General features: G+C 34.3%; 1 protein-coding gene across 12 annotated transcripts in view; it reads right to left on the bottom strand.

Moving 5' to 3' along the window:
• The window catches only part of VPS13B (vacuolar protein sorting 13 homolog B), a 746,502-nt gene that overhangs the window by 721,709 nt on the left and 10,512 nt on the right, over window positions 1–14,281 (bottom strand). For 11 of the 12 annotated variants that reach the window (XM_073893025.1, XM_073893022.1, XM_073893023.1 and 8 more), the window contains exon 3: window positions 8,070–8,213. The exons of the other annotated variant lie outside the window; for it this stretch is intronic. In XM_073893025.1, coding sequence (XP_073749126.1) covers window positions 8,070–8,213 — 144 coding nt within the window. The remainder of the gene's footprint in view (window positions 1–8,069; window positions 8,214–14,281) is intronic. 12 annotated transcript variants of the gene reach the window in all.

Genomic DNA, 14,281 nt, shown 5'->3' with positions numbered 1-14,281 from the left:
AGAACACTATAGGACAATTATTGGCCAATATCCCTGATGAATATATATGTAATAATTCCCAATAAGGTATTAGCAAATTGAATTCAACAGCACATTAAAAAAAAAATCATAAAGCATGATCAAGTGGATTTAACCCTGGGATGCCAGGACGGTTCAAAATATGCAAATAAATAAATGTAATACATCACATTAACAAATGAAGGATAAAAATCATCTCATTAGATATGTCAGAAAAAGCATCTGACAATATTCAACATCCTTTCATGATAAAAGCTCTCAACAAATTAGGTATACAAGGAATGTACTTCTTAACATAATAAAATAAAAAAGAAGGGATGTACTTCAACATAATAAAAGCCATATATGACACCATGACAGCTAACATCATAACTCAATGGTGAAAAGCTGAAAGCTTTTCCTATAAGAATAGAAACAAGACAAAGATGCCCACTCCCACCACTTTTACTCAGTGTAATTCTGGAAATCCTAGCCAGAGCAACTAGGAAAGAAATAAAAGGCATCCAAATCAGAAAGTGAGCATTAAAATTATGTTTGCAGATAACATTATCTTACATATAGAAAACTCTAAAGAATCCTACAAAACAACAGGACTAATAGATTCAATACAAAGTAAATATACAAAAATCAGTGTTTCTATATGCTATTAATGAGCTATCAGAGAAAATTAAAAAGCATTCTTGTTTACAACAGCATCAAAAAACAAAATACTGTATCTAAAGTGATCTACAGATTCACTGCTAACCCTATCAAAATTCCAATGGCATTTTTTCACATATATAGGAAAAACAATTCCAAAATTCATATGGAACCACAAAAAAATATCTCAAATAGCCAAAGCAATCTTGAGAAAGAAGAACAAAGCTGGAGGCATCACACTTCCTGATTTCAAATATATTACAAAGCTACAGTAATCAAAATAGTATGGTACTGGCATAAAAACAGACACATATCAATGAAACAGAATTAAGAGCCCAGAAATAAACCCATACATATACAGTCAACTAATCCTTGACAAAGGCACCAAGAACACACAATGCAGAAAGGACAGGCTCTTCAATAAATCATGCTGGGAAAATTGGATCTCCAGGTACAAAACAATAAATGAAAATGGACTCTATCTTACACCACTCATACAAATTAACTCAGAAGGGATAAGAGTTAAACATAAGACCTGAAACTGTACAACTACTAAAAGAAAACATAATGGAAAGGTTCCTTGACATCAGTCATAGCGATGATTTTTGGATACAACACCAAAAGCACAGGCAACAAAAACCAAAAAAAAAAAAAAGAAAAAAGAAAAAAAAGTGGGACTACATCATATTAAAAAGCTTCTGCACAGCCAAGGAAACTATCAACAAAATGAAAAGTCAATCTATGGTATGGGAGAATATATGTGCAAATCATGTATCTCACAACGGGTTAATATCTAAAATATAAAAAATGAACTTGTACAATATCAAAAAACAATCCAATTAAAAATGAGCAAAGGAACTGAATAAACATTTTTCTAAAAAAGTTACACAAATGGCCAAAAGATACCTGAAAAGGTGCTGAACAACAATAACCATCAGAAAAATACAAATCAAAACCACAATGAACTATCACTCCAAGCCTCTTAGGATGGCTATCATCAAATAGACAAGAAATAACAAATACTGAAAATAGGGAACCTTTGTACAACATTGGTGGTAATGTAAACTGGCATTGTCATGGAAAACTGGAAAACTGTACAGAGGTTCCTCAAAAATTCAAAAATAGAACTACCACATTATCCACTTCTGGCAATCCCACTTCTGGGTATATATGGAAAGAAAATATTATTTCAAAGAGACATCTGTACTCTCATGTTCACGGCAGCATTACTCACAAAAGCCATGAACGGAAATAACCTAAGGGTCCAACAATGGGGGAGTGGATATGCGTGCGCACATTACTCAGCTGTGAAAAATAAAGAAATCCTGGGGTGCCTGGGTGGCTCAGTCGTTAAGCGTCTGCCTTCGGCTCAGGTCATGATCCCAGGATCCTGGGATCAAGCCCCGCATCCGGCTCCCTGCTCGGCGGGAAGCCTGCTTCTCCCTCTCCCACTCCCCCTGCTTGTGTTCCCTCTCTCCTGTCTGTCAAATAAATAAATAAAATCTTTAAAAAAAAAAAATAAAGAAATCCTGCCATTTGTAACAACACAGATGAACCTAAAGGGCATTGTGGGAAATGAAATAAGCCAGGCAAATACTATGTGGAAATCTTAAAAAAAAAAAAAAAAAAAAAAAAACTGTCAAACTTATAGAAACAGTAGAATAATAATGTTTGACAGGTCCTGGGTGAAATGGGCAATATCAAAGGGTACAATTTTCAGTTATTAGCTGAACAAGATCTAAGATTCTAATGTACAACTTGGTGACTACAGTTAATGATACTATATTGTATACTTGAAATTTGCTAAGAGTAGATCTTAAGTATTCTCATCAAAAAAAAATTAAAAAGGTTAAAAAAAGAAAAAAGTTGACTGTGAGGTAAAGGAAGTATTAACTTGATGGTGTGAATTCTTTCACAATATACTTATATCACCACATTGTACACTTTAATGTATTTTAATTTGTCAATTACATCTCCATAAAATGGGACTAAAAGTGAAAACAACCACCAATAACCAAAATATATAAATACATAAAGGATTCCACCCAGAGTGAAACTCAAAAGTATCTTTCTCTACTACATCTCAAAACAGACTTAGAATATAATCTCAGGTATTAGTTTTAGAAGATTCAAGATATACAGAAGAGAACAGGAATCACCTTAATGCTTGCTGCACCTGACTAAACTGAATACCTCACTTACTGAAGAATTTGGTATACCTCTAATTAAGTGCAAGTAAATTCAGGATCAGATTCACGTATTTAAAATTTCTTCAGCAAAACACAATTTTATGTGTATCTTAAAAGAAATGGTGATTTGGCTGGCTTATTCTTCTTTCAACTAAGAATGTGAAGGGACATTTACTACTACTACTACTATCCCTCCTCCACATATTACTTGGTTTTGAGTTATACAGTTTCTCCACTCTTTCATGTGGCCTGCCACCAGGGCATATAACGTAGGAGCCACTGTCAGGGACTTCTGGATTCTCCTCTACTGAATCCTCCATTCACCTTCTTTACACAAAAGGTCAATGCCCCACTCCCCAGTCTTATTTCACCATTCCAGTTACAACACGAGAAACAAGATATAGCCAAAGCCTGGAAATTATTTAGCTACATACTCCACTTAAAAAATTCTTTACTAGGGGCACCTGGGTGGCTCAGTCGTTAAGCGTCTGCCTTCGGCTCAGGTCATGATCCCAGGGTCCTGGGATCAAGCCCCGCATCGGGCTCCCTGCCCAGCAGGAGTCTGCTTCTCCCTCTCCCACTCCCCCTACTTGTGTTCCTGCTCTCTCTTGCTGTCAAATAAATAAAACCTTTTAAAAAAAAATTCTTTACTAGATCAAAATGATATGAAGTTATTATAATTCATCTTATTAACAATTATGTAGCTTTTCTGAACTGTTACACAAGAAGATGTACCAGAGGATTCATCTCCTTCACAATATAAAAGGGGTTCCTTTGTGAGAGGTAAAGACACTACCCATAATTTATAGGGAACTTTCTCACTTTTTTATAGAAGGAAGCTACAGAGAGAATCTAGACTACATTATCTGCTATTATCATAACCACCATCATTAACCTGCAGCAGTGCAAGTGAGGAAATCAATAATAATGCAATAAATTCCACAGCCTAAGTCAGCATTTCTGAACCCTGTTAAATTTCTGAAAAAGTAGTTGTCCTAGTCCATGTGGGCTGCTATAAAAAATACCACAGACTGGATAACTTGGTAGCTTATAACAGCAACAGAAATTTTTTTCTCACAGGCTGGAGGCTGGGAAGTCCAAGATCAAGGTGCCAACATGGTCTGGTTTGAGGGCCCTCTTCCCAGTTCACAGCTGGTACCTTTTCACTGTGTCCTCACATGGCAAAAGAGACAGGCATCTCTCTGGAGCCTCTTTTATAAGGCACTAATCCCATTTATGAGGGCTCATGACTTAAGCATCTCCCAAAGATCCTACCTCCTAATACCATCATCTTTGGGGAGAATTTCAATATATGAATTTTGGCAGGAGTAGGGGGTGGGGGAGGACGACACATTCAAATGACTACTAATGCCGTAGTTATTCAAATTAATCCCACCTCATTTAAGAGAATTAAAGTTTTTTAAAAAGTCCATATAAATATTGTTAATAGCCTTACCAAAACTTCCTCCAGCATAGTGCTCAAGCTTCAAGGACAAGATAGGATACTTCCCTCTTCAAGACCACCTAAACAAATAATGGCTTTCTACAGCACCAAAAAACATGCAAGGAGAAAGGACAGCAAGATTGTCCTGTAACTCCAAGCACTAACCAGGGATTAAAAGTACATACATACATTAACCAAAAGCTGTTTGTTTATCCCCAGTTTTTACTGATAATTTTAAAGTTTTGGTTTAGGTACAAAAGATTTTCGGGTTTTTTTTATGAACAGTGAGTATTCTATAAATAGCCTTGCAAACAGTCACATTTAACAAGTGAAAAGATTTCATAGGGTTTTTTTGGGGGGGAGGGGTTGTTTTTGTTGTTTTTTAAACTTTCCAGGCGATACAAAGGCCCGAATAAATAGTTCTTTAAAAACAAATTTACTACTACTCTAGGTTGAAGAAGTTTTGCAAGACTTATTAATACAATGAGCAAAGAAAGCATATACAACCATAGAATAAGAATTATGTATCAAGTCTTGCCCTATTTTACAGATGAGGCCCATAAAGGTTGAAAAGCAAGAATATGCAAAAGGAGAGGAGCATACAGTTAAATGTAAGTTACTGAGCTATGTGCTGGATCCACATGTATTTATTAGAGTGAACTATTTAAATAAGTCAGACCTGGACCAGTGATGATGTGTCATGAATCAAATTCTGTAACTGAAGTCAAAAAAAAAAAAAAAGAACCAAAAAACAAAAACAAACAAACAAAAAACCTCACAAGTAAAATCTGAAGGATCTAAAGGTGGGTATGATGGCAGACAGGTCTCCCACAGTAAACAGCTAACAGTTAAATATTTTCTGAGTGAAATATCAATGTATTAAAAATAATTCAGTGTGAACATCAAGGTGGCCTTTATTTGACCCAACAACTTGGGTCACCTTCTCATCGAAAAAAGGCTCCATAAAACTAATTACAGAGGCGCCTGGGTGGCTTGGTTGGTTGAGCTACATACTCTTGGTTTCAGCTTAGGTCATGATCTCAGGGTGGAAAAATGGAGATCCACACTCAGCAGGGAGTCTGCTTGAGATTTCTCCCTCTCCCCTTTCCCCCCAGAGCTCATGCACATGAACTTGCTAAAATAAATAAGTCTTTAAAAAAAAAAAACAAAAAAAAACTAGTTACAGAGACATGCTAAGGCCGTATATTGTAATTATCACTAGAGTCACCCTCAATCATCATAAATCTAAGTCTCCTTAGAAGATTATATAAATATCTTGGCAATGGTGTTCAGTGCACTGAAGAGCAGGAAATCAACAATGTTAGTAGAATTAAACTGAACTTTACAAACCAGACTTGCCTTCTTACCAAGGCATTTAGCATTATATTTTTGTAATAACCTTTTCTGAATTAGACCTCAAATTTCTAACTTTTTAAGTTGTATTTATTACTGTCAAATATCAACAGTAGTTATTTTTAACAGATTCATATCTATAACTCTAAACAATCTCTTCCTTTAACCAACCATCCCACACTAATTTATGAAATAAGTATTTTCTTCATGTTGATTCTACAATGTAATAATTTGAAATAATTTTAATTAAATATGGGCTTATTCAGTTTTACTAGTACATGTGTGACTTTTTAACTTAATTCCCTACTACACTAATCAAAGCTTAAAATAGGAAAATAAACTGTTTAAAAATGTGTTTCATCTATAATGTCTGACTGAAAAATTAATTCCAATCACTAACCTAAGTATTACTCTCCAGGGATGGACACTGCTGAATAATTTGTCCAAATGTCAACTGCAATTTTCAAAAATCTTTTCTACCTCAAAATTTTAAACATCTGCAAAAAATACTTGTTTTTAGAGTAGTTTACATTCATGACACTTGACCTTTTGCTGTACACACCACAAAATTCAAGTTTCAAATACCATGCAAGCAGGAAACCTGATCATTCCTGCAGTAGCCATCTGCATGGTCCAATATCAAATATTAGTTCTAGGTTGCACTAAGTCATGTGTTACAAATCTTTTTCTGCAGCCTCTATAATTAGTTGTAATTTGCCTCTTTTAAAATGTGTTTCTTATGGGACATCTGGCCTTGAAACTTCCACCTTCCCATTGAAAAAATACTTAGTGTCTGGATTTTTTTTTTCCTCTTTTAATATGGAGCACTCCATGGGTGGTATAACCAAGTCCAGACTTTTAAAAAAAAAAAATTAAATTCCAGGAACAGATGATGATTAAGACCATTTAAGTATTACCTAAAATAAATGTAAAATAAAACTCTGTTGTAATATAACTATCTCACAGACTTCTAAATCTATCTCCCATGTATTTTATGTTTACAAAATAAATTCTCATGGAAATATAGCATTGGTCTACTTACTTCCAGAAACTACATCAGTTAAATTAGATAATATAGGCTTAGATTCAAAGATTTCATAAAAGGAAAAAAAAGATGAGCCCAGTGGGTTGACATGACAATGTATCTTCTTAAAAAAGGAAATTATTTTAACATCATAAATAATCTTAATTTCACCGATTGAAGTTATATTTAGGACATGCTAAAATTGCCTTAACGTTTAATAAGTTATTAAATTGTTAAATTTAAATTATTAATACTCATCAACTCATTTGGTTCTAAAAAGCATTTTTTAAACTACAAGTTAAATATGGGCTAAGGAAAACATAATAAAAATGAAAGAGACTACTTTTCTATAAGATGAAAATGGAAAAATTTATGATATACTGCTCTCAGACCTATTTGCTTCCTAGATTTTTGCTAGAAACGCCTTTAAAAAAAAAATCAGTATTACAACTTTACAAAAAAGAAAAAAAAAACACTAAAGAGAAATGTAAGATGGTCAGAGAAAAGGTTAAGTCGAAAAAAAAAAAAATCAGCTTCTGATACCAAAACTTCAAAAACACAATGAAATTTGATAGGTTTCTTAAACTCCACATGAGTGAAATCGTATGCTATTTGTCTTTCTCTGACTTATTTTGCTTAGCATAATAATCTCTAGCTCTATCCACGTCATTGCAAATGGCAAGATTTCATTCTTTTTTTATGGCTGAGTAATATTCCATTGTGTATATATACACCACAGCTTCTTTATCCATTCAAACCAGCAAGAGGAAAAAAGGAGGCAAGCCAAGAAACAAATTCTTAACTATAGAGAACAAACTGATGGTTACCAGAGGGGAGGTGGGTGTGGGGATGGGTGAAGGAGGTGATGGGGATTACGGAGGGCACTTGTGATGAGTACCAGGTTTAGAAGTGTTAAATTACTATGCCCTACACCTGAGATTACTGTAACACCATATGTTAACTCGAATTAAAATAAAACCTTAAAATTTGATATGAAGGTAAATTCAATATATTTTCATTTCAAAAAACAAGAAATTTTCATCTCATTTAAAAGTGTCATGTAAATATAAAAAAATCATATAGGTCTTTTGCAAAAATTCAAAAACCTTCACCTGAAAATTGGGACACAATCAGGTCCTACTTCTACTAGACACAGATAATAAGTCATCTACATGATCGCTATGATGGCTATGATTAAGTAAAATTAGTATGAAAATAACCATTAGAACGTCTCATCCAAATATAAGAATACCCTTTTGCAATTATGGTACTTTAATAGGCATTTGAGAAACAGTAAGTGTATGTAAACTTTGTGTAAAAGGTTACATATCCCAAAAGTTAAAGAAATAACATCAATAACATTAAAATAGGTTAATATAAACTAAGTTCAGTAACTTCTTACCTGTATTCCATCTTTAAGTTTCAAAATGCATTCCATTGTATTGATGGTAATTACCACTGGTTCTGAACCCAATTTTGTCCATGGTACATGGATCCTCAATTCATGAATATGTCCACTTAAAAAAGTGAATGGTAATTTCAATTCCTTAAAACAAAATATTAAAAGTAAGTGCTTAATTTTTCCATAACATCCAAATTACTTTCTGAAAAGAGAAATGAAATTTCTAAAACAAAAATATTTTAAGAAATACTGTTTCTCAAAAAGTAGCAAATAACTTGTTAAACTATAGGTAATGATACACCACAAAAACTTATTGTACAAGTTACTTTTAATAAGCTAGTCAACCTGCCTAGGCCTCCATTTCTTCTGTTGAATGAATATAATATATGTGGTACATAACAAAAGTTCATATATGATAGTGGTTGTAATAATCATAGTAGACAGCAGCACTGAGATAACTGAATGGCATATTGTTTAAAATCTCCATTCAAAACATGTATTTAAAATGTGTTTTAAACTAACAGAACAGGATTATAACGCAAGTTAAAAGGCTATGGGGGAGAGCAGAGTTAAGAGATAGGAGAGTGACCCAACAAAATAAAAATTTACCAACCTTGAAAAATAAAAAAAGTATTGAGCTTTACCTAATTAAAGGCTGTACCTGGATACTATCTGGTCGTAAAATTTAAATGTTTTCTGACTGATTTCCATTATTAGAAAGAAAGAAATGAAAACATAAATGTCACCATAGTTCACTTTATATTGGTAACTTGTTTCACTGACAAAATTTTTGTTACAAATCAACAAAGGAAAAAATTGCATGTAGATTATACTTCACATTTTAAGTTATCTATTTGTGAAAGTTAATATACATTAAACTTATTCATCGAACAATTGCCCACCTACTTAGGTTAGCAACATAGCAATATAGCTAAATACAGGAAATATGGCAAACCACTGGACAACTTGTTTAATGTATGTGTCTCAGTTTATCTGTAAAATCTGGATAACAATAGTATCATTGAGGATTAAATGCATTTATATAAAGTGCTTAGAATATTATCTTCCTCTAAGAACAATTGTTATAAAAATGCTTACTATGCTTACAAATGTGTGGGCCTCATGTATGTCTTCACAAGTTTTTCTCCTGCAAGGGCAGAATACTTAAAATCTATTTCTACTATATTATTCTAATGGAGTGTCACATTTTAAATATTTGCCATTAGTAATTTGAAAGATTAATTTGAAGTATAAATCAATTGGCACAGATTATATTTTCATTATTGTCTATAACAAAAACAATGTTTACTGAGCACTTACTATGTACCAGGGACTTTACCTGCACAGAACTATTTAATCCTTACAAGAGCCCCAAAAGGTAAATACTATTATTCTACCCAATTTACAAATGAAAAATCTGAGGCATGGAAAGGTCAAGTCATTCCCCAAAATGACACAGCTTAGAAAACCAGGACTCCAAACTGGAAAATATCATGCCAGAACCCTTGCTCTTCACATAGCTATATTGCATCTATACTTCCATTATGAGCATTTAATACCTTTCCATTGGTTATACATCTATTTGGACAATGAGCCCATGATATTGCCATCTCTACCACTTCCTGACTTGTGTAACAAAGAAACATTTGTGAAATGCCTACCGAAGTTGCAATTTATGGGTACAAATTGGATTTTCGCAGGAAGAAGTTAAAAGCATATGAATCAAACTCATGACCTCGGTATTGTCAGAATGCTTCTAATCAACTTTACTACTACCTAAACAATAATCCAAGTGGCAGCATTCTATATTTGAATATGGAATTTTGAACCATATCGCCCATATTGAAATTGACTTGAAGTTCAACACTTATTAATCATCTGACTATAAGATCATTTCCATTTCCTCAGAGTTGTGAAAAACGGAAATACATTTATGCCTTGTAAAAGACAAAACACAAATGTTGTTATAGTAGACAGACCATCCTGAATGTAACTATAAAAGCAATTTTCATTCTTTTTACTTCAAGATACACTGTACAACTTTAAAATACTTTATTCACTTATAACTCTTCAGAAATACATTGTGAAAAATGCATTCCTAATACCAGAACATCTATGACTGTACAAAGAATATTAGTAACAAACAATAAGAAGGGGGTTAAATAGTTCTCAAAAACCTAATTCTAGGTAGGCTATAACAAAATATTCTAACAGAAAACAGGCATACTTTAAAACTAAATTTAACAAGTAACAAAAGCAAACATAGACAAACCTAAAAACCTTCATGCAGCAAAGAAAACATTCAAGAGAGTGAAAAGGCAACCTATGTAATGGGAAAAAATATTTGCAAACCATTTATCTGATAAGGGGTTAATATCTAAAATAAACAAAAAGTAATCCAATTTAAAAGTGGATAAATCACTGAATAGACATTTCTCAAAAGAATACAAATTGCCAGCAAGTATATGAGAAGATGTTTAACATCACTAATCAAGGAAATGCAAATCAAAACCACAATGACCACAATGCTAATGGAATGGCCACTATCACACAAAAAGTAACAAGTGCTGGCAGCTTTGTGGAGAAACTGGAACCCTTGTGTGCTGTTGGTGAAAATATAAAATGATGCAGCCACTAAAGAAAGCATTATGGAAGTTCCTCAAAAAATTAATAGAATCACCACATAAGGGACGCCTGAATGGCTCAGATGGTTAAAGGTCTGCCTTTGGCTCAGGTCACGATCCCAGGGTCCCCGGGGATCGAGTCCTTACTCAGCAGGGAGCCTGCTTCTCCCTGCCTGTGCTTGTGCATGCACGCACGTGCTCTCTCTCTCTCTCTAACAAATAACATCTTTAAAAAAAAAAAAATCACCATATGAAATCAGTTCTGAGTTATACCAAAAAGAACTGAAAACAGGATCTCAAAAAGATATTTGCACAACCATGTTCACTGCAGCATTATTCACAATAGTCAAGAGGTGGAAGCAGCCTAAATGTCCATTGAAAGAAATGGATAAAGAAGATGTGGTATACACAATCAAATATATCCAGTCTTCTAAAAAGAGGAAATTCTGTCTTGTGCTACAACATGAATAAACATGTTAAAGACATGATGCTAAGTGCAATAAACCAGTCACAAAAAGACAAACACTGTATGATTCTACATATAAAAGGTATCTAAAGTAGTCAAATTCTTAGAAACAAAGTAAAATGGTGGTTGCCAGGCACTGGTGGTGGTAGGAGAAGGAAAAGGGAAGTTGTTGTTAAATGGTTATAGAGTTTTAATTTTTGAAAGATGAAGAAGTTCTACAGATCTATTCACTAACAATGTGCATATAGTTAACACTAGTGTATCCTTCAAAATGGTAAATTTTAAGTTATATGTTATGTTATATGCTTTTTACTACAAAATAAAAATGAATACAGGATAGGACTTTACGAATTCTGAGTTAGGAAGTTGGCAAATCCTCTTTCCAAAAAGCAATGACAAAACTAGACAAAGTTGTCAAAAATGACAGAAAAAATCAGAGGCAAAAGGGAAGTCTAACCTCAGGTCACAATACTTGTTGGTACAATCAACAAAACAGCAGACTGGCCAGAAAATTAACAGAGAGATCAAGAGAACAAAACAGCCAAAGATGACCTTGCTATGATTTCACATATCCCTGATAGACTGGAAAGCTATATGCATTTGCCAGGTTGTGCTTACTTAGAGGAGAGGGAACTAACAATCTACTCATTCATGGTTAACCAAGAGACCGTGTAAACCCAGTAAGTTAAAAAAAAAAAAGGGGGGGGGATAACCAGATTTATAAACTCCCTGAATTGTGAGCATTATCTAATATATGTGTAGAAGTGGAAGAAAGTGTATGGAAAGAGTGGAAGACTTACTGGTTCAATGGTTTAAACAGCCTCTAGCCAATCAATGGCTGATGACTAAGTTATAGTGACCCAGGGTAATCCCTAGAAAGCCAGAGCTGAATACACAAAGAAGGGGGGGGGGCAGGGGGAGAGCACAAACATTAGAGACCACACACTATAGGGGAAACACCACAAATGTGGTTCAGGCAAGTCACTAAAATAAATAAACCAACATCAACAACAACCATCCCCTGGATAGAGGAAATCAGAATTCAGAGTTGCTACAACTTACTATAAAATGGGTTCAAAAATGAAGGAAAAATAAAGGAACACCCAAATAAAGACTCAAGGTAATTCACTGTTAACTGAATACTAAAAGTTCATCAGACTGAAAGGAAGGAACACCAGACGGTAACTCATATTCACAAAAAAGCACCAATGAATGTAATTATATAATCATTAAAGGACAATATAAATGTATTTTTTCTCCTGATTTAAAAGGCCATTACCTAAAACATAATTATCAAATTGTACTGTTGGACACAAAGATGCAATACATATGACAATGGCACAAAGAAGGGGGAAGTAATGGAGCTATAATGGAGAAAGTTTCTGTATTTTAATGTAACAAATTTAGCATTAATCTGAAATAGACTATAAAAAATTGGATGTATATTGTAAGCCTTTGAGCAACCACTAAGAACAAAAGGAATTAAAATGAAACATTAAAAAATATCTACTTAATGTAAAAAAGTAGTAAAGGATTATGAGAAAAATAAAAAAGAACACAAGAAACATTGACAATAGAAAATGGTAGATAGAAATCCAACCATATGATTAAAAACATTAAATGTGGAGGGATTAAATACTCCAGTCAAAAGGCAAAGATTGGGGGCGCCTGGGTGGCATCAGCCTTCGGCTCAGGTCATGATCCCAGGGTTCTGGAATCAAGCCCCGAAATGGCTCCCTGATCAGCAGAGAGCCTGCTTCTCCCTCTCCCTGCTGCTTCCCTTGCTTGTGCTATTTAAGATAAATAAAATCTTAAAAAAAAAAAAAAGGCAAAGATTGTCAGACTGGATTTTATTTATTTATTTTTAGAGTGGGGATAAGGAGAGAGGGAGAGAGAAAATCTCAAGCAGGCTCCACACCCAACACGGAGCCCAATGCAGGGCTCAATTCCACAGCACTGAGATCATGATCTGAGCCAAATCAAGAGTAGGATGTTTAACTGACTGAGCCACCAGGTACCCCAAGGTGGGATTTTAAAAATGATCAAACTATATGTTCTCCTCAAGAGATTTAGATTCAAAAAGAAATAGATTGAAAATAAATCTTAAAAATTTTTAAAAGATAATTTTTTTCTGGATGCCTGGGTGGCTCAGTTGGTTGGGTGACTGCCTTCGGCTCAGGTCATGATCCTGGAGTCCCGGAATCGAGTCCCGCATCGGGCTCCCTGCTCGGAGGGGAGTCTGTTTCTCCCTCTGACCCTCTTCCCTCTCGTGCTCTCTATCTCTCATTCTCTCTCTCTCAAATAAATAAAATCTTAAAAAAAAACCTATTAAAAGATTTTTTTTCTATAGATATAGAGAATAGATTGGTGGTTGCCAGGGGCATGGGGTGGAGGGTGGGCAAAATGGGTGAAAGGGGTCAAAAGGTACAAACTTCCAGTTGTAAAATAAGTCATGGGGATGTAATGTACAGCATGAAGACTTTAATGATACTGAACTGCATATATGAATGTTGCAAAGAGAGTAAATCTTGTAAATTCTCATTACCAAAAAAAAATACTTAACTATGCAGGGTAGCAGATGTTAACTAGACTTATTGTGATAACTGATCTTTTTGCAATATATAAAAATATCAAATTATGTAGTTCACCTAATATTATACTTTTATGTCAATTATATGTCAATTAAAAAGCAGTAAATGAGACTCCAAGGAAGTCATGTGACCCTGTTTCTCACCTAGAATACCTGAAATACAACATTTTCTTGCTATTTAAATGGTACAGATTCTCTTTTAGGCATATAAGTAATTTTCATTTCTATGATATTAATTTCCAGCAGTGTTTCCTTCCTCCTGTTTTGTTTTTTTGTTTCTGTTTTTGTTTTTGAGAGGGAGGCAGGGGGAGGGGGCGAGGGAGAGAGAGAATCTTATGCAGGCTCCACACCCAGTGTAGAGCCTGACACAGGGCTCAATCTCATGACCCTGAGATCATGACCTGAGCTGAAATCAAGAGTCAAACATTTAACCGACTGAGCCACTCAGGTGCCCCATTCCTGCTTTTCATATGACTGTTTTCCAAAATGAATAGTTTATCCCAGTCATGGGATAAAATTATAATGAATGGGG

Source organism: Callorhinus ursinus, unplaced genomic scaffold (assembly GCF_003265705.2).
Source record: "Callorhinus ursinus isolate GAN/ISIS: 27379988/994484 unplaced genomic scaffold, GSC_fseal_2.0 scaffold5, whole genome shotgun sequence".
Lineage (NCBI taxonomy): Eukaryota > Metazoa > Chordata > Mammalia > Carnivora > Otariidae > Callorhinus > Callorhinus ursinus.
This window is presented reverse-complemented; position numbering and strand designations above follow the sequence as displayed.